This window comes from Delphinus delphis, chromosome 8 (assembly GCF_949987515.2).
Source record: "Delphinus delphis chromosome 8, mDelDel1.2, whole genome shotgun sequence".
Taxonomy (NCBI): domain Eukaryota; kingdom Metazoa; phylum Chordata; class Mammalia; order Artiodactyla; family Delphinidae; genus Delphinus; species Delphinus delphis.
In genome coordinates, this window is record NC_082690.1 from 108,416,722 (window position 1) to 108,436,298 (window position 19,577).

The 19,577-nt window shown below is 54.0% G+C and overlaps 1 protein-coding gene across 3 annotated transcripts in view; it reads right to left on the minus strand.

The window, feature by feature from the left end:
* The window catches only part of KCNQ1 (potassium voltage-gated channel subfamily Q member 1), a 348,947-nt gene that overhangs the window by 70,263 nt on the left and 259,107 nt on the right, over positions 1-19,577 (minus strand). For all 3 annotated transcript variants that reach the window (XM_060019498.1, XM_060019497.1, XM_060019495.1), the window contains 4 exons: positions 7,126-7,201; positions 1,947-2,041; positions 1,077-1,123; positions 151-212 (listed from right to left, as the gene is read on the minus strand). In XM_060019498.1, coding sequence (XP_059875481.1) covers positions 151-212; positions 1,077-1,123; positions 1,947-2,041; positions 7,126-7,201 — 280 coding nt within the window. The remainder of the gene's footprint in view (positions 1-150; positions 213-1,076; positions 1,124-1,946; positions 2,042-7,125; positions 7,202-19,577) is intronic.

Genomic DNA, 19,577 nt, shown 5'->3' on the forward strand with positions numbered 1-19,577 from the left:
GCACCATCCAAGCCCTGCACGCTCAGGACAGAGCTGGAGAGTGAAACGCCGCTGTGGACGGCACCGTCTGGGCCCCAAGGCCGCTGCCCGCCGCCCGCCAGCAGCGACGCCACGTGGCCCGCGAGAGCTGTCGTGGGCTTGGGCGCCTACCTTGTCCTCCACGCGGTTCAGGCGGGCACCGATCGTGTTGCTGCCTCGGTCCTTACTCTTCTCTGTGGGGTTAAAGCACCCAAGTCAGGGACGCCTGGGCTGGCATATGGGGAGGGGTGGGCAGGTGACCCCAACTGGGCTCGGGGAGAAGGGCGATGGGGGTGAGGGAGTGAGGGTCAAAGGCCCGAACTTATGGGAATGTCTCTTAGAAGCTCTTCTGTGCTGAGAACTTCAGGGGCGGCAGTGGGTGGGCCGGGCGCTGGCTTGCTTGTCCCCACTCCACTCTTTCCGGTTCTGTGACCTCCGAGAGCCTCAGAGGACAGGCACCCACCCTGCCCGGGGGCTGCCTGAGATGGTGCCCGCTGTACAAAGGTGACATTCCGCCCCAAGGGGGTACTTGCTCTGGCCGGGGAGGCCTGTCGCCCCTGCGGCCCCTGCCGCCCTGTCCCTGAGTGAGCTGCACCTCCCACTTGAACTTGGGCTAGGGCAACCCCGAGGAACTGGCCTGGCCCTGCCCCCCCTGGTGTGACCCCCTAGCCCCCCCCCGGAGGACATGAGGCCGAGCCTCAGAGCTGGAGAGCAGCACCCTTCTTGCTCCCCAACGCTCTAGCTGGCTGCTCACCCCCCAACCCCACTCCCAGGCCCCCGCCTTCCCAGGGTCCTGGTCACATTTCCACACTCACATCAATGGCCTAGAAAAGCCCGCCATTTGTAAGGACGCACGCAGGTTCTTGCACTAACTGAAAATCCCCTGTAAATCGTGTTTGAAGCCAATTTGCTTAGGGTGGGTCTGCCTGCCCCCCTCTCTGGATTTCCTTGTCAGACATGCACTTTCTGATGGTGGAAGAGGCAGGCGTGGGTGGAGGGATGGTAGGAGGGTGCGGCCTGGGCTGCCACGCCCAGGGTGTCTCCATGCAGAAACCCACCTGAGACGGAGATGAAGAGGGAGGGCTTCCCGATGGACTGGTCCAGCCTGGGGGGGAGGGAGGGAGACGGAGACCGGCTCACGCTTGGCCAGGGCACCGCACGGACATCTGGCCTGTCGGTGGGTGGATGGGCTGATGTGCCCAGCAAGACAAGCTGCCCGCCCCCTCTGGGGCCCGCCCCTCGCTGCCACCCAAAAACCAGCCAGGTGCCTGCCAGGTTCCAGAGGCCCATGCTCCCAAGGGGGCTTCGGGGGGCGGCGCTCAGAGGTGAAGGGCAGTGGTTGGGCTGCTCCTTTGTCACCTTCCCTGGGCACAGCAGGGTGCCAGGATAGCCCAGTGTCCTGAATGTTCCAGAGGCAGGCCTGCAAATGGGCCCTTCCGGGGCAAGGCCAGGTCACTGGGCTGGGTGGGCTTCACGCCCCTGTAGTAGGTCAGCGACAGGGGCGGGGGCAGCCTGAGCCCCTGGCCTGGCCTGTGGTCAGGACAGGCACGTCTCCCAGCCACACCCTGCGTCGCACAGAGCTCGGTTCCCAGGCCAGCCCACCGTGGAGATGCAGCTGGTCTGAGCCCACGCAGGCCCCCAAGGACCACGCTGCTTCCATGAGGATGAGCTCTGTGGGCCCCAAGTCAGAAGCCAGAGGACGTCGGCTACCAGGGGTCGAGGTGCTCAGCTCCCAACTGGTAGGGCCTCTCCTGGAGGGGCTGTCTCCTGGGGCTGGACCTGGCCCCTGCTCACAGGGTGTGTGCTGGGCTGTGAAGTGTCCAGCGTCTCTGAGGCGTGGCCATGTGTGGAGTGAGCCCCCGCCCCTACCCCGCCCGCTCAGATCCCCCCGCCCCCCGGGCCCCGCCCCCCGGGCCCCGCGCGCCCACCTCCTCTGCAGCTCCTTGATGCGCACCATGAGGTTGAGGTGGCCCTGGGAGTACTGCTCGATGACATCCCGCACGTCGTAGGGCTTCCGTGCTTGCTGCGGTGGGAGGGAGAGAGTCACGCTGCGGGCGCAGCGTTAGCGCGGTGACTGCGCCCGCCTTCCGTGCTCTTCCAGGATTTAAGGAGCTGCCCGCGTGGCACCACGGGGCGGGCCTGGATCAGCGCACATGCAGTGGCCGGGCTCATCCTCCCCGGGAGCTGGGTGACCCTGGGCCGGTACCTCAGCCTCTCTGGGCCTCAGCTTCCTGCCCGCTCACCCGCAGGGACCTGCCCACTCTCCCTTTCCAGGCCGCCGGTCCCTGTTTTCAAGCTGCCTTGGAAGAGCTGGCCCAGCCGAGGGCCTGGGGGCGGGGGGCCAGCATGGCCGCCAGTCACTGCGTGGAGGGCACAGCTCCGTGCGGCCACCGCCTGCCTGGGCCCCAAGCTCACCCTCCGCACGCTTGTCGGCCGGCGCACCCACTGCTCTTGGGACGGGGAGGTGGCCCACCCCACCCCCTTCCTAGGCAGTCCCCTGAGCTGAGCAGGGGTGGCCCCGGGGGACAGGCCTCCTGCTGGGCCTCCCAGGCTGCCTGGGAAGGGAGGTTGGTCCCACGGCAGGCCTGCGGCCATGGGGGCAGGGAAGGGAACCCCAGAGCTCCAGGCTCGGCGCCAGCCCTGAGCCCATAAATGCCTCCGGGGCTCAGGTAAGACCACAGCAGAGAGAACGGGGCTTCTCACGACATCAGCAAAACGCCCAGGGAGCATCGGGCTGGCCGTGTCGGGGTCTGATGGCCCAGGAGGCCCTTCGCCCACACAAGCGAGCCAGAGCTGCGTGGGGATATAGGCTACTTCTATTGGGAGAACCGCGGGGAGACGGGGCTGGGGGCCCCAGGTGGTCTCATTAACCCTGAAGGACCCACACTAGTGATGGGCTGGGAGGTTCCTGCCTCTTGCTGGGGAGTGTAGGGGGCCTGAGAGACACGCCAGACAGCTGGCAGGCCAGGGCGGGGCCGGCGGGTCAGAGGGAGAGAAGTAATAAGGCACAGAGGCCCGTTGAGGGTCAGGGCCAGGTCTCAACCCCGGGAGCCCCAGGGCACCTGTCCTCCCTGCCCACCTGAGGCCTCCTTCTCCTTGGGGTGCCACCCCAGAGACTGGGGCTACCCCAGGCTAAGGGTAGGGCCACCTCTGCCTTCCAGAAAGATGGGGTTCCCCTGAGGGCAGGGTCCTGCCTCGATCTCTGGGCACCCTTCAGACATGTCCAGGGGCCCTGCCATCGATGCTGGCGGCTTAACTATGTTCTCGCAGCTCCCCACATCGTCCTGGACCCCAGGAACCCTGGGGCAGCGCAGAATCCTCCTCCCTGTCAGGGACTCTGGGCACAAGAATTCCAGGGGGTTCCTGCTCCCTCAAGATCCGCCAGGCGGGGCCCTCACAGTAACACCCAGCCCCGCTTTGGGCCCCGGGACCACCCCGTGTCCCTCTGTGGCCTACACGCCGAGGCCCGTGGTGGGGTCTCAGGGTCAGGAGGGGGCGGGACTCTGGCAGGCTCGCTGACTTGCCACACACTGTGGCCCTTAGCTACAGGCTAGTGGTAATACCCCAGGGCTCAGTTTGTCCTTCTGTGAGTTGGGGATGCGGAGCCCTCTGGCTGGCAGGGAGGGAGTGGGGATGAAGTAAGATGGTAGGTGAGAAAGGCCAGCGGGTCCTGAACTGGCTCTTGCCAGGAGAGCCCGAGGTGGCCGTGACAGTGTCTGCGGCCGAGCCCAGGGTCTGCACTGCTGTTCAGCGCACACGCCACTGAGTTGTGATCTTGGCCTCCTGTGAGCTATACTGGGCACCTCCAGGCCTGCTGGAGCCGTCTGGGGTGGGATCAGAAGAGGGGAAGTCTGGGTTCAGAGGTCAAAGTGGGGCAGGCCTGGCCTGGAATGGAGCGGGTCCTTGCCCTGGTCCCCCAGACACCCGGGGAGGTCCCGGCCCACAGCGTGCAGGGGAATCTGGGCACCTGAGCGTGTTAAGAGCCTCTGTGTGCACGAGTGGATACGGATGTCCCCGTGGGAAGGCATAAGAGTACAGGTGACAGGTGTGTGTGTGCCCGGGCACGCATGTGCTTGTCTGCAGAAGCGGGGGTGCGGGTGGGGTGGGGCTCGTGAGCAGGCCCCCCACCCCCGGCCTTGCCTTGTCTAGGGTGTGGACCACAACAGGGTAACCGACGCCCGACTGACACCCAGGACCCGTGGCACGGTGGGGTCCCAGACCCCCTGAGACTCGTCTCGGAGCTGAGAAGTTCACCTCCCGCCCCCCAACCAGGGTCTGCTCAGAGCTCCTGGAGGCCTTTGTCGAGTGGTGGCCTGGGGCCTGGCTGGAGACATCATCTCAGCTTTCTCTCTAGAGCTCATTTCCTTGGCAGCAGCAGGAGCCTGAGATGAGCCGAGATAATGCCGGGCTGTCCAGACTGACCGCCGGTGGACATGCGAGTTCAAGGCAAACGTGAAGGGCTGAGAGGCTCTGGCTCCTCCGGCCAGACGCAGGGGCGGCCAGCTGGGTACTTATCGGCAGGCGAGGCGGGCAGGGGGGCCACCCGCCACTTCTGCAGCCCCTGAGGCCAGATGGGGGTGGGCGTGCAGCAGACAGACAGACGGGCTGCTGCGGGGGAAGGGACGGCCTCCCTGACAGCTGGGCCTGGGTGGGGGGCCGCCCCTGGAGCCCCACAGAGCCCCTCACTGCCAGGGACTCGTCCACCGCTTCTACGTCCGTGCGTGGTCCCTCCTTCCTGGAGGCCTCCTGCTGCCCCAGCTTCTGGCCTTGCTCAAACCAGGAAGCTCCCGGGAGCCCCTCTGCTCAAAGGGCCCCGCCCAATTTATTGAAGGCCCCCCAGGGGTCCTGCGCCGAGGGGAGGGGCAGGGAGCAGGGGAGGTGAGGCTGCCCAGCCTCCTTCCGGAAGCCTCCAGGCCATTCGCAGGACCCTGGCCTGTGTCCTGAGGCAGAAAAGGAGACCCTCGGCCTGGAAGGGAGGTCAGCAACCAGCTGTCTTGCCTGCATGTCTGTGACGGGCGCTCGCCAGCGTCCACAGCTGCTCCAGCCACTGTGGCGCCCATCTGCCCAGGGCGGGCTGTGGTTCTGAGCTGGAAGCTGCTCACATCACCCCCAGAGCTGGGCCTGCCATGAACCCCAAGGTTCCGCCTGCCCTGCTGGGTGCCCCAGACCCTGGAAGCAGCCCCCAGGAAGCCTGCTGTCCACCCTGGCACGGCCCTGCGTGGCCCAACAGTGCCCCAGGCAGAGGTTATGGCCTCTGCCCTGCCGGGGCCTGCTCTGGAACGCTGGTGGCCCAGCTGCTCAGGCTGGGGACCATCCCCATCCTGGAAGAGTCCCCGCTGACCCCTCTGCTCCCCAGGTTGACGTCTGTGGTTTTAGACGTCAGCACCAACGGCCCTCGAGTGAGGGCGACACATCGTGGCCCTTCCGGGGGCCTCTTCTGCTCTTGGGAGCAGTCCTGCCCAGACCTGACCCCCGAGGGGGGTCCTGCCATTCCTCCTCCTCCCTCCCCAGGAGGCCAGCCCGCCCTCACCCAGCGCCCCCTGAGCTCCCTGCTCCACCAAGCCACCCCTCTGCTGGTACCGCCAGGGCAGCGGGCCCTCGGGGGAGGAACAGCCACAGAACCCAGACGCCCTCTGTCCGGGGCCGTCGGATCTCGCCCAGAACACTGCTGGGCAGACCTCCTGGCGCCGGCCGACAATAGCATTCACCACGACTCTTTGTTTCAGCAATGAGGAGTCCCAGGCCCTGGCGGGAGCCTTGGCACAACTTGGCCCAGTTTGGTGGGGAACGGCCCCCCTCCAGGGCTGCAGGCAGACAGACGGGCAGGCAGCAGGATGCCACCGGGGACTCTGTGTGCAAACCACCCAGCCAAGGGGGCCGCGGGTGCTGCCGGGTAGCCGGAGGAGCGGGGCGGCCGGGGCAGGGCCTCACCAGGGCTGTCCTTGGGGCCGGGATCGGTGGCGGTCGTGTCATGGCAGAGCCAGTGTGAGGGCTGGGCACCCGTGGACGCCGTCCTGGGCCAGCCCCTTGGGCTCCTGCTCCCACTACCGGCGGGGGAAGGGTTCTTCCCCAGGGCTGCCAGGGGGTGGGGTCTTTCCAGAACCCCGCACTGAGTCTGGCTCTGTGGCCTGGGCGGTGAGGGCTCTGCTGAGGGGGCTGGGACGAGCCAGTGTAAAGCCTTCAGCCTGGGGTGGGAGGTGCGGCCCGGAGGGGGCTGGCTCTTGTCCCAGCCTCGCTGTGACCTCCCAGGGGCTGTGAACAAGCCCCCCCCCGCCCCCAACCTCCCCTGCTTGGCGAAGCAGGCCCAGGGGATGTGGGTATTGGTTGGCTCTGGGCGACCCCCAGTCCTGGCTCCACCCCCAGTCCTGGCTCCACCAAGGACTCACTTTTGAAAGGCACCGGTGGCCAAGCCTTCTGGAAAGAGAATGGCCTCCCCCAAGGGTCCCTGCTTCCTAAGGTTCCATGTTCTCAGAGTCAGGGCTGAGCTGGGCCCCACTCCTCAGACGGAGGACGGTCCCCACGTAGGAAGGAGGGCACCAAGCCTGCCGCCAGCTGGCTTCCTCTGCGGGCTCCCAGGGGCTGCAGGAGACCCACCCCTGGCAGGAGTGCTGATGGGGAAGCCCACAGTCTCCAGCCCCGCCCAGCCAGAGAGACCCTACCTCTCCCTGCAAAGGTGGGCCACCCCGGGGCACAGAGCAGGGCTGGGTCTCCCCTCTGTTCCGACTCGCACAGGGTGGGCGAGGGGGACAAGAGCCCTGAGCCGGCCTGGGACAGAACACTTCCTGCCCAGGTGACGCAGGGCGGGCTCCGCACCCTCCCTGAGTCACTCCCACTCCTGTCTGGTGGGGGGTGGGAGGGGCCCATGAGCCCTCGGGCTCTGCGTGCCTCTGGGCTCTGCGCCGGGCCTCAGGGTCCAGGCCGATCAGGGAAGTGTCCCTCCAGGGTCTGCTGTCTTGGGGACGAATCCTGAAGTCATGGCAGGGTGTTTGACGGGTGAAGGGTCAGGTGTCAGATATGGCAGGGTATGGGGACCCCGCAGCCTGCGCTGTGGGTGGGAGAGGGGCTTTCAGGGTGGACCAGGGCAGGAGGGCTGAGTACAGGACTCACCTGGAATTTCTTCTTGGCCACAAAATACTGCATGCGCCTAATGACCTTGATGGTGGCCCGGTGGTGCTCCCGCAGCCTGCAGTGGAGAATGGGGAGGAGGGCGTGAGTGCGGACCAGATGGTCATCCCGCGCCCACCACTCTCAGAGGCTTCCCAAATGTGCCCCCCATCCCCGGCAAAGGGCTGGGCCTTTCCAGAAACAAGGAGAGTGATCGACCCCCTCCGATGGGGATCTGCAAGCTCACATCCTGGTGGCAGGAGGAGAGGCTGAGGCCAAGAGGCCTTAAATTAGGGGGATGACCCTAGAGGGACCCTCGCCTTGCTTGTCGCTCAGAAGTGGGGGAGGAGTCAGGGTCCCGAGTTGGCAATGGCTCTGCCCCTCACTCACAGTAGAGCCGCAGAAGCTCCTTTCTACCCTTGGGCCTTCTGGCTGCTCACTAGGAGCGTGGGGAGGGGTACAAACAGATGACAGCTAAGGTCCTTTCAGCTGGAAGGTTTTATAGCCCGCCCACCGGTACCCACTTGGAAAATACAGGGCTGCCGGACAAATGAGCCAGGGATAGCTACCACCTGAGCCACCCTGCTAAGGAGACCGTGCGGTATCCCCTCTGAAGTTCCTTCTAGAAACATCATTAAAAAGGGAAACACAATCGTTGATATATATATATATATGTTCACAGGAAAAAGACCGGAAGGAAATACATCCACATGGAACCAGTGGGGATTTTCCTTCTGCCTCTGAGGCTTGCATCTGACCAAACCTTCTGCTGAGAACACCACCACAGCTGTGTGATGGCTTTGAGAGCGAGGAAGACTCCAAGGGCTGAGATCCCAGAAGAGAAACGAACTGGGAGAGCCCACGTGCGCGTTTGTGCGTTTGTTGTGTGGGGCATGCTAGCCGAATGGGAGGCAGGGGGCTCCCTGGGCCGGCAGGAGTCCAGGGCTGCAAAGACATCCAGGACTTGATGGGCCAAGATCCTGGTGAATGGGGGGCCACAGGGAAGGAAGCCCCCTTTCACGCAATTTCCCCTTGAAGCATTTGTGAACTAAGCCGCACAGCATGGGGTGAGATTCTGAGAAACGGAGCAAGAAGCAGCTGCTGGAAGGATAAAAGGCTAAGCAGAGGCCTCCACAGACTCACGTCACTGGGGAGAGGAGAAGCGATTCAGAGTCACCAAGGAGACGGGGTCCTGGCAAACACCCCAAGCTTTGAGATGAGAGCCCCCAACCCTGCCATAGCCTCAAATCACCTCAATCCCCGCCTGGAGCAAGGTGCGCTGTCCCGCACCTTTTGCACGCCAGAGAAAACGAATTATCTGTAGGGATAAGATCACGGAGCCTCTATTCTGTTTTTAATACGCAACAGACTGAAAACAAATGGACAAAACAGACCACGGAAACAGATCTAAAGATGTGGTAGATTGAATGCCTTAAAGACTGGTAGCTCTTGCATCAAGAGATAGAGTTGGTTTTCTCACTGCTTGAATTTGGGCTGACCTTGACCCTTATTGTGATGAAGAGAATGCTGGGGAAGTCCCACTGTGTCTAACTTGTGTGCTCTTGGAATGTGGTCGCTTGAACCACCTGAGCTGGCTGGCTGGAGAGGCCGCGTGGAGAATCATGGTGCTCTGGCCAAGAGCCAGCACCAAGCAATAGGCATGTGAATCGAGGCCATCTTTGACCCTCCGGCCCTGATAAGCGTCCAAGGAGACTGCAGCTGTGAGAGTCACCCCACGCAGAGCCAGCAGGACAACCTCCCAGCTGAGCCGAGCCCAGATGGCTGACCCACAGACTCATGAATAAGGAAAGAGCTGCAGTGTGAAGCCACTAACTTTAGGTGTGGTTTGCCATGCTGCAATAGATGAAAAGAAATTAGGACCCCAAAGTGGGGTACATCATACCAAAATCCTGAAACGCATAGTGCTGGTTTGGGGACCAGGCATTGGGCAGAGGCTGAAAAAAAAAAGGCCTATTGTAAGATGCTGGACTTTGGACAGGGTGCTGTCTCTAATCGCATGAGACTTTGGTGTCTCTTGGAGGGGTGAGTGAATTTTACTTTGGGGGGAATGTAAAAATTTATGGCCAGAGGGTGGGCAGGGGGAGGTTAGAGATGGGTGTAAATCCTTTGCAGTTCCCCCCAGTCGGAGTTCCCCCCAACTATTTCCATCATCACGGAATGCTGCTGCCATGTGGACATGTCTGAGCTGGGCTGCTAGAAAAGCCACGTGGAGGAGAGCTGAGGCACCCTGGCTGACAGCCCAACAGCTCCAGACTCCGGAGGCTAGCTGAGACCACCCAGTCACCCCCAAGCTGCCGCTGGGACGAGCCAGGTGAGACCAGCCAGGTGAGGAGCCCAATACGCTGACCCACAGACACAGGAGCAAACAGTTGCATTGGTTTGCTTCAGAGTTTTTAGATAAGGACTTGAAAATAACCTTGATAAGTAGGTTCAAGAAAATAGATGACAAGATGGAGAATTTCACCAGAGAAGTAAAATCTCTATGAAAAAGAAAGAAAGGAAATTCCAGAACAAAAAGGACCCTCATGGAAATTAAGAAATGCAGTAGATGAATTTGCTGGCAGAGGAGAAGAGAATATTTGTGAATTGGAGAAAATAGCCAGGTTAGAGTATGGAGGGAAAGTAGATTAAACATCTAGGAAAAAGTGCAAGGCATATAAGATGAGGTTAGAAGTTCTAATACACGTAACACCTTAGAAGGACAGGAGGCGAAATGGAGAACAAATCATTTTGAAGCCTCAGTGGCACAGAATTTTCCCCAAATGATGGAAGACATCAGGCCACAGATCCAAACGGCTCTTTGGATCCAGCTGGAGAGAGAGACAAGGTACAACAGACCCAGGCCCATCGGAGTAACCCTGCTGAAGACTGCAGGGAACATTGTAGAAGCTCTAAAGTCAGGGGGGTGGGGGTGAGAATGATGACACATCATCCTGATGGTTGACTTGTCAATGGAAAGGATGAAAGCCAGAATGACATCCTTAAAGTGCTCAAGGAAAATTCCTACCAACTTAGCATGCTATACCCCGTCAAATACGTTCTTAAAAATGAAGGTTCAAGTGAAATAATCCAGTCACAAGAGGATAAACTCTGTATAGTTCCACTTGTATGAGGACCTAGAGTCATCAAGTCTACAGAGACAGAAAGCACGATGGTGGGGCTGGGCCTGAGGGGAGGGGGATGGGGAGTGAGCATTCAAGGGGGACAGGGTGTCAGTTTGGGAAGATGAAACAGCTCTGGAGATGATGGTGATGGTTACACAACAACGTGAATGTGCTTAATGCCCCTGAATGATACAGTTAAAAATGGTTAAAATGGTACATTTTATGTTATGCATATTTTCTACAATAATTATAAAAAAAGAAGGTGAGGGCTTCCCTGGTGGCGCAGTGGTTGAGAATCCGCCTGCCAATGCAGGGGACACGGGTTCGAGCCCTGGTCTGGGAGGATCCCACATGCTGTGGAGCAACTGGGCCCACGAGCCACAACTACTGAGCCTGCGCGCCTGGAGCCTGTGCTCCGCAACAAGAGAGGCCGCGACAGTGAGAGGCCCGCGCACCGCGATGAAGAGTGGCCCCCGTTCGCCGCAACTAGAGAAAGCCCTCGCACAGAAACGAAGACCCAACACAGCCAAAAATAATAAATAAATTAATTAATTTAAAAAAAAAAAAGAAGGTGAAAACTAGACCAAGAGAATTCACTGCTGGGAGACCTGCACTGAAAGAACGACTTAGGGGTCTCCCCAGGTAGAGAGCAATGGTCCCAGAAGGATACCCAGAAATACAGGAAGGAATTAAGAATGTAGAAAAGGACAGATATGTGAGAAAGTTTAAGTTAGTAAATTAAAGTGGCTGAAATAATCGCGATAGTGTCTCCTGAGGTTTAAGGCATAGCTACAGCTAAAAATACATGATAAGAATAGCATAAAAGGGAGGAGGCATCAGTGGAGATAAACAGTGGTGAGCACCATGTGTTGTCAGGGAAACGGTAAAAGTGCTCATCTGAGGTCGACTCCAGCGAGTCAAGGATGTGTGTGATAATCTCTAGGCAACCACTGATGGAATAATAAAGGACTGTAGAATTAACAAGCTAATAGGGGATAAAAATTAATTAATAACAAGTTTTGATTAACCCAAAGAAGCAGGAAAGGAAGTCAAACGGAAGTGATGGGACAAATGGGAAAAAGAAAAGTGAGATAGCAGATTGCATGCATTGCAGAGGGACTAAATATTCCAATTAAAAAACCAAGATCGTCAGATGAGATTTAAAAAAACAATTTGATGTTGCCTATAAATATACTGAAATAGATAGGCATAGAAATGTTGACAGTAAAAGGATAGAAAAAGACATACATTGGCGTTGCCCAGTGAAAGCTAGTGCAGGTAAACTAATATAAGACAAAGAAGACTTTAAGTATTGCCAGAGATGAAGAGGGGATATTTCATCATTTAAAAAGCGGTCAAGGGAATTCCCTGGCAGTCTAGTGGTTAGGACACCATGCTTCCACTGTAGGGGGCAGGGGTTCCATCCCTGGTTGGGGAACTAAGATCCCGCATGCCACGTGGCAAAAAAAAAAAAAAAAAGTGGTCAAAATTTGGTGGGAAGAGATCAATTTTAAATCTGTATGTGCTTAACAACATAAGCTTTAAATATGTAAGAGCAAAAGCTGGCAGAACTAAAGGTGAAAGAGAAAATCCACAGTCATGGTGGGAGATTTGAATGCACCTCGGTGGGCAACAGATAGAGGAGCTGTGAAAACATCTAAAGAGAGACGCGTCTGAATGAACCGAGGAGGAACTTGACGTGATCAACACTTACAGAACACCGTGCTCAGTGCCCAAAGGGCGTCTAAGCTTCCCAAGCACACAGGGAACATCTACCAGAAGGGACCGTGTGCAGGGCTTGAAGAGCAAGTCCCAACAAATTTCAAAGAAAGTAAGTCACATGTGTATGTTCTCTGACCACAGAGAGATTACGCTAGGAATGAATGAGAAAAAGATAACTGGAAAATCCTTAAGTGTTTTGGAAATTAAATATCTCAAGGATCGAAGAGGAAATCTGATAAGAATTGAAAAATACTTTGAATTGAATCACAATAAAACTGTTCCGTATCACAACTTACAGCTAAAATAAGTGCTTGAGGTACCATGAAATAGTGCTTAGAGGAAACTTTGTGATCTTAAATCATATATTAAGAGAAGAGGAGAGGCCAAAGTCTGTCTCAAGAAGTTTAAACGATAGTAAATTAAATCCCAAGCAGGTAGATGGAAAGAGATAATAAAGGTAAGAGCACAATTCAATGAAATAAAAAATGAACATTTCGTTAAGGAAAATCAACAAAGCCAAAATTTGATTTTCTGAAAAGACTAACTAGAGATATTTTAAGAACCTATTTAGAGGATATTACGTACAAAAATCATCTTGATAGTTTAGGTAAAATAGATTAATTCCTAAAAACACCACAACATATAAAAGCAGACGTAAGAAGAAACTTAAAAATCCAAATTGCCCAATTTTAATGAAATAAATTAGATTTGGAATTTACACACAAAAAAGCCTTAGGTCTAGATGACTTCACCAGTAGATTCTTCCTTAAATGGGAAGAAATAATACCAATTTTATACAAATCTTTTTAGAGGATTTTTATGAGTCAGTATAACCTTGATATCAAAACCCAACAAGGATGTTTCAAGAAAGAAAAGTCACAGGCCAGTCTCTCTCGTGAACATGGATGCAAATATCCTACCTGCAATACCAACAAATCGAACCCAATGCCATATGTAAAGATAAATGATCGAGTGTAGTTCAATCCAGTGACGCAAGGTTGGTTTAGCAGCCGAAAACCAATCAACATTATTCACCACATCAACAGAACAAGTAAGAAAACAACATATAAGCAACTCAAAAGATGCAGAAAAACATGTGATAAGACTCAAGACCCGTTCATAATTAAAAACACAACCCTTAGAGAACTAGGAATAGGAGGAAACTCCATTACGTAAAAAACAAACACAAAAGCAAACAGAATCTAAGCAAACGTCATGCTTAATGGTGAAATACTCCTCCTGAGATGCGGAGTAAGACAAGGATGTCCGCCATTACCGTGTCTACTTAATATTATCCCCAAAGTCTCAGCCAGTGCATTGGGTGACGGGAGGGGGGAAGGAAATGAAAGATACAATAATTGGACAGGACAAAGTAAAACTTTTGTCATTATTTGCAAATGACATAATCACATATGTTAAAAACCCCTTCAGAATCTTCAGATACATTATTCTATGGCTAAATGAATTTAGAAAGAACACCGGTTTTAAAGATGATATACAAAAAGCAATTGTATTTCTCTATGTTAGTAACAAGCAACTAGAAAATGAAATAAAAAGATACCAATTGTAACAGCATCAAAACCCACAAGATACCTAAGAATAAATCTGCTGGAGGTGAACAAGACCTCTACACAGAAACATACTAGACATTAGTGAGAGAGATTAAAGAGGCCCTAAATCAGTTGAGGGCTACAGAATACGTTTATAAATTGGAAGACTCAATATGTGTTAAGAGGTGAATTTTGAGGTATGTATGGGTCAAACGTACTTCCAATCCATAGCAGAGTGCTTTCATTGATTCGGTTCCGGGGGGCACAATTTTCAAGCTGATTCTAAAATATTGGTGAAAAAGCAAAGGGCTAAGGTAGACAAGACAATTTTGAAGAACACCAAAGTTGAGGACTCACACTGCCAGTTCAAAGGTACCGTAAAGCTACAGCGATGAGTAGAGTGTATTAGAGAGGTGTGGTGTTAGAATACGCTTTTAACACAGCCGTGTTGGGTAGAGGATAGATCAGCCGGACACAATAAAACATTCAGAAGCACAGACACGCATATGTGGTCACTGTGTTTACAACCGAGGCACTATTGCAATCCAGTGGGGGAAAGAATGTTCTCTTCAGTCAATGGTACTGGGACAATTTGGATAGCTGTATGCAAAAGATATGAAGCATGATCCCCACCACACAGCCGTCACAAAATTAATTCACGTTAGATTTTAGATCAAAGCGTGCAGGCAGAGACCATCAGACCTCCAGAAGAGAGCAAGAGAATATCTTTATGACCTTGGAAGATTTCCCCAAACACAAGCAACACTGACAACAACAAAATTCGACAAATCGCCCTTCCTTAAAATTAAGACCTTCTAGACATCAAAAGACATCATTAAAGGAACGAACAGATGCTCTACAGGCCAGGAAAGGATATTTTCTGGTAAAGGACTTGTAGCCAAAATATACTGAGAATATGCCTACAGATCAGTAAGAAAAAGACCACATGATTTAAAAAGATGATTTGAACAGGTGCTTTTCACGTAGGATGCCCAAATGTCAGTAAGCCCATGAGAAGGCGCTCAACATCATGACCTATTAGGGAAATGCAGATGAAAACCCGAAAGGGGTACCCGTATATACGCTCGCTAAAATGGCCAAACTTAAAAAGGCTGACAACATCCAGCGTCGCAGACGCTGTGGAGTGACAGACGCCCGTGCGCTGCTGGTGGGAACGTGTGTTGGTTCACTTTGGAAAGCTGTTTGGCTGTAGCCTTGGGACCTGGCATTTCGTATTCTCCAGATACTTAACCCAGAGAAACGAGTGTTCACGTCCACCAAATATATCTATCAGAATCTTTAGAGCGGCTTCCCTCATAGGAAGGCCAGCCAGTGACAAAGCTGTATGCAAATACGGTTCCGCGCAGGCTCAAGGACAGGCAAGACTGTTCTACGGTGAGAGGAGCCAGGATAGGGGTTACCTGTGGCGGCAGGGGTGGGGGGCGTCGGGGAGGCTTCCCTGGGGAGGCGGGAAGGAAACTGCTGGTGGGACGGAAGTGTTCTATGTCCCGACCTCGTGGGTTTTTATGTAGGGTATATATACGTAAAACTAAGCTGATCTGTTCCTGCAGGACTCGTGCACTTTACAATAAATAAATCATACCATAGTTTTTATAAAAGCCTTTCAAGATAAGCAGCTTTTAAAGTTCTCGGGGACAGGTGGTTTCTACTTAGCCCAGAGTTGGCCACTTTTGAGCGCAGAGCATATGAGATGCTCTCCAGTGAGACAAAGGCCCCCCATGTTACTGGACGTTACTGGACGTTACTGGACAGTGGGCCAGGCCCATGTGCAGAAGGCACTCAGGTCTGTGTCCCCGCATCTCCTCCGACCGGGGCTCACCTGAGCACATGCATTCACAGGGGTCCCCTGCATGCAGCACCCAGGCCTGGTGACACTACGCACCTACACGGGAGGGGGCGGCAACTTACATACTTCAGGACACACGCGTGCGTGCGCGCGCGCACACACACACACGCACACGGGCTTGGAGGGGGAGCCAAAGCAGGCTACGGGAGGCCCTGAGATTCCTCCTCTGGGGCTTGGGCCACTGGCCCCATGAGCCCCTCACCCCCGGCCTGAGCCCCGGGGGGGGACGTCCCCTGGCCTCAGGTTCCCGCCTCTTGCAGTCCCCCCAGGTGGTGTGTGAGCAGGCGGTGGCCGGGCCCTCCACAGGTGCCCCACTGGGAAGGGCCCCACTGGCCGTGCCCGCCGAGGCCTGGACGAGGCCCGAGGTTCTCAGATCCCACTTCACTTGAACAAAGGACCACACCCAGTGACTGCCCCAGTGGCCTCCAGGGGCTGCCGCCACCCTCGTCTCTGCCAGGTCCACGGAACAAAGCCATGGCCTTTGCAACCAAGCAGCCCCCCAGGCCGACGGGAAGCCAGGGCTGGGGACACTGGGGCCCGGCCAGCTCCGCTCAGGCCTGCTGCGGCCTGGCCCCTGCTCTGGTGACAGCCCCATGGCCAGCCTCTCTGCTGGACACGAAGACTCTGCGGTCTCTGGGGAAGGGCCTGGCTGGCCCCTCTCTCTGAGGGCCTTCTCCTCTCTCCAGGCTGGGCTTGGCCCGGGGAGGGCGTGAGTGCCCTTTTCTGGTGGCTCCAACACCAGGCAGGTGGGACGGGCGGTAGGACTCACCTTGGGCACGCTGAGCCCTGCAGGAGAGCGCGCGTCCCCTTCCCTCTGTCTGAGAAAGGAGGCACCCTCCGCCACCCCTTCGACAGAGAGAAGGACCCGGATGGATACTAGATTTTTATCAATGCTTTTCCCACATCACTTGATAGGATCCTGAGAGTTTTCTCTGCGGCCTGTGGATGTGATGGGTTCTGCTAATGGAATTCTGAATATTGAACCGGCCGGGCTTATCTGGAATAAATCTCACTTGGTTGCGGTGTTTCATTTTTTTATCCATCATTATAGAGTTGGTTGTTCTCTCTCAATAATGTAGAAAACCCCCGGGAACCCACTGCTCAGAATAAAAGCTAGACCCCGACAGCCCCCAATTCAACCATCCCCCTGCCTCTGCCACCCTGGGGAGCCATCGACCTGAATCCATGTCCTTCACTCCTTGCTCTCCTGATTATATAACTTTATCACACTTATATATATCCAAAAAAGGGCATATATTTTTTATTTTAGTGATTTAAACTTTATAGAAACGTATTATGCTTTTCCCTGGGCTTATGTTGCCAAGACCCGCCCCCACGGTTGTGAGTCACCCTGGTCCGTTCGTTTTGACTGGTGGAAAGGACACCTCTGTGTGGACACTCCAAGTACATTCACTCTCCCTCCTGGATGGGCACGTGGCTCGGTGAGGGCAGGACGACACGCACTCCTGGTTACCTTCTCCGGCTGGGCACGGACTGGAGTTTCCCCAGGCTGAGTACCCAGGCATGCCACAGCCGGGTCATCGGTATGTGAAATTGCACCTTACAGGTGATGCCGCGCTGTCCTTCAAAGTGGTGGCTCTGCTAAGCGTCCCACTAGAGGTTCAGGAGAGACCCGGGGCCCCACATTGCCCCACATCCCCGTCTGCTGCCCTAGTGATCAGGCTTCGGGATTTACGCCAGATGAAACCAGTGTCAGCGATGCTCTCACACACTGACTGGCCACGTGTCCTCCACTGTGAAAGGCACAGCCCTGGGCCATTTTTCTGTTCAGTTATTTGTGCACCTATTGATTAGTTTGATGTAAATTGTCTGTCTTTCTCCCTCCCTCCCTCCCTCCCTTCCTTCTTTCTTTCTCCCTCCCTCCCTCCCTCCCTTCTCTCTCTCTCTCTCTCTCTCTCTCTCTCTCCCTCCTTCCCTCCCTTCCTATCTCTCTACCTACCAACCAACCAATTCTTTGTCAATTCATGTATTGGGAATACATATTCCTGTATTAGGCAGTAAAAGGCTTCCCAAAGATGTTCTAATCCCCAGAACCTATGAATATGTCACCTTACGTGGTACAAGGGACTTTACGGATGCAGTTCAGGTGCTGCACCTTGAGATGGGTAGAGTATTCTAGATTATCCAGGTGGGCCCGATTAGACATTTGAGTCCTTAAAAGTGGGGCCTTTCCCAGCTGTGGTTGAAAGAAGCCGTGACTGTGGGAAAGAGGCCAGAGAGCAGCAATGTGACGGCTTTGAAGGTAGAGGAAAGGGCCAAGGACCCTTTAGAAGCTGAAAAAGGTCAGGCATGGATTCTCTCCTGGGGCCTCCAGAAGGAACCAGCCCTGTGATACCTTTCAGACCCTCAGGCTGTGTGGGACTTCTGACCTACAGAAGAACCAAAAGAGGATAAATGCATGCTGTTTGAAGCCACTAGGTTTGAGGGAATTTCTTACAGCAACAATAGAAAACTAGTGCAAATCCCACTTTGAAAATTATCTTTTCACTTTTTTAAGGTGTCTTTCAATGGACAGAAGTGCTTATTTTACAGAAACAAATTTATTAATATTTTTCTTTCATAGTCAATGCTTTTGTGTCTCATGTGAGGAATATTCCTTTATGCTAAGTTTTGAAAGATACAAACTAACATACTTTCTAATGGTTATAAGCTTTGTATTTGACATTTCATTCTTAGGCCCATCTGGAGTGAATTTTTGAATATGGCGTGAGGTCGGGGCCCAACCTCACTTTCTCATTCTGAATAATCACCTATTCCAGCGACTGGCAATGCCATTTTGATCACACTCAGAAACCTCCCATTTGTGCAGGTCTTTTCTGGGCTCTCTGTTCCACTGGGCTAATGAGCGATTCCTGCACCCACACTGCAGCATCTGAATCACTATGCGTTACATCATATGTCCTGGTACCTGGAAGAAATGGTCTTTCCCTGAGCTTCTGAAAAAGGTCTTGGTATTTGTGGCTCCTTATTCTTCCACAGAAATTTTTGAATCATCAGATTATGTTTCATGGAAAAAAAAAAAACCTATCGGGGTTTTTATTGGAATTATACTGAATTTATAGATGAAGGAGGAAGAAATGAATTGACATCTTTATAACACTGTCTCTTATTTATGAATATGGTATATCTCTCCCTTTATGTAAGTTTTTGAAATCTCTAAATAAAGCAAAAATTTTGTTCTTTAAAAAAAAACTAACAAAATAGATAAAGCTCTGGTGAGACTGAGGGAAGATAGAAATAAAAATACTATAAAAGAAAATACGGAAACATTACAAATAGGGATTTGAAAGCTAATAAAAGAATATTCTCAACAACTATATGCCAGAAACTTTGGAAAACCTAGACAGGAACGGCTATATTCTCAGGAAAATATCTAACTCAATAGAACGGACTCCGGATGGAATAAAACATTTGAATAAGCCTACAACTACTAAAGGTATTAAAGTGGTGGTTAAAATATCTTCCCACAAGGAAAAGCCAGGGCCAGATGGCTTTATCCCAAATTGTACTAAACTTTCAAGGAACAGATCATCACAATTTTATACAAACATCTTAAACTGAATGAAAAATGAAAACATGTCAAAATTTGAGGGATGCAGCTAAAGCAGGTCTCAGAGGGAAATTTATAGCATTCAATGACATAGTAAAAGAAAAGAAAAGTCCTAAATCAATGATCTAAGTTTCTACCTTAAGAAACTAGAAAAAGAAGAGCAAACGAAACCCAAAGTAAGCAGAAGGGTGGAAATGATAGCAATATAAGCAGAAATGATTGAACAAGGGAGGAGGGTGTTGCCCTTGTCAGAGGTGTGGGCTGCTGTGCTCAGCGCAGCCTGAGGCCCAGCTGAAGCCATAGAGGACGAGCCCCTTGCTGACTTCATCCCTGAAGGTCCGCACCCAGGAACATCTCCATGAACCGCCTTCTGGTCTCCCAGAACACTTGCTCTTTTGCCCCTGGAAGTGGCTGACTGTGGGGACTCTCCCTTTCAGGTCTTTCCAAAGGAAGGGGTTTGGGGAGGGTGTGCAGAGACAGCAGGCTGCTGTCACCTTTCCCTTTGAGGCCTGGTATGTGTTTGTTGCCCAGTGCCGGCTCTGATAGGAAGGCAGGGTGTCCCCGTCTCAGGCCCGGGGAAGCAGAGCCTCGTGACGTGACTCGTGGCTCAGCCGCCCTGC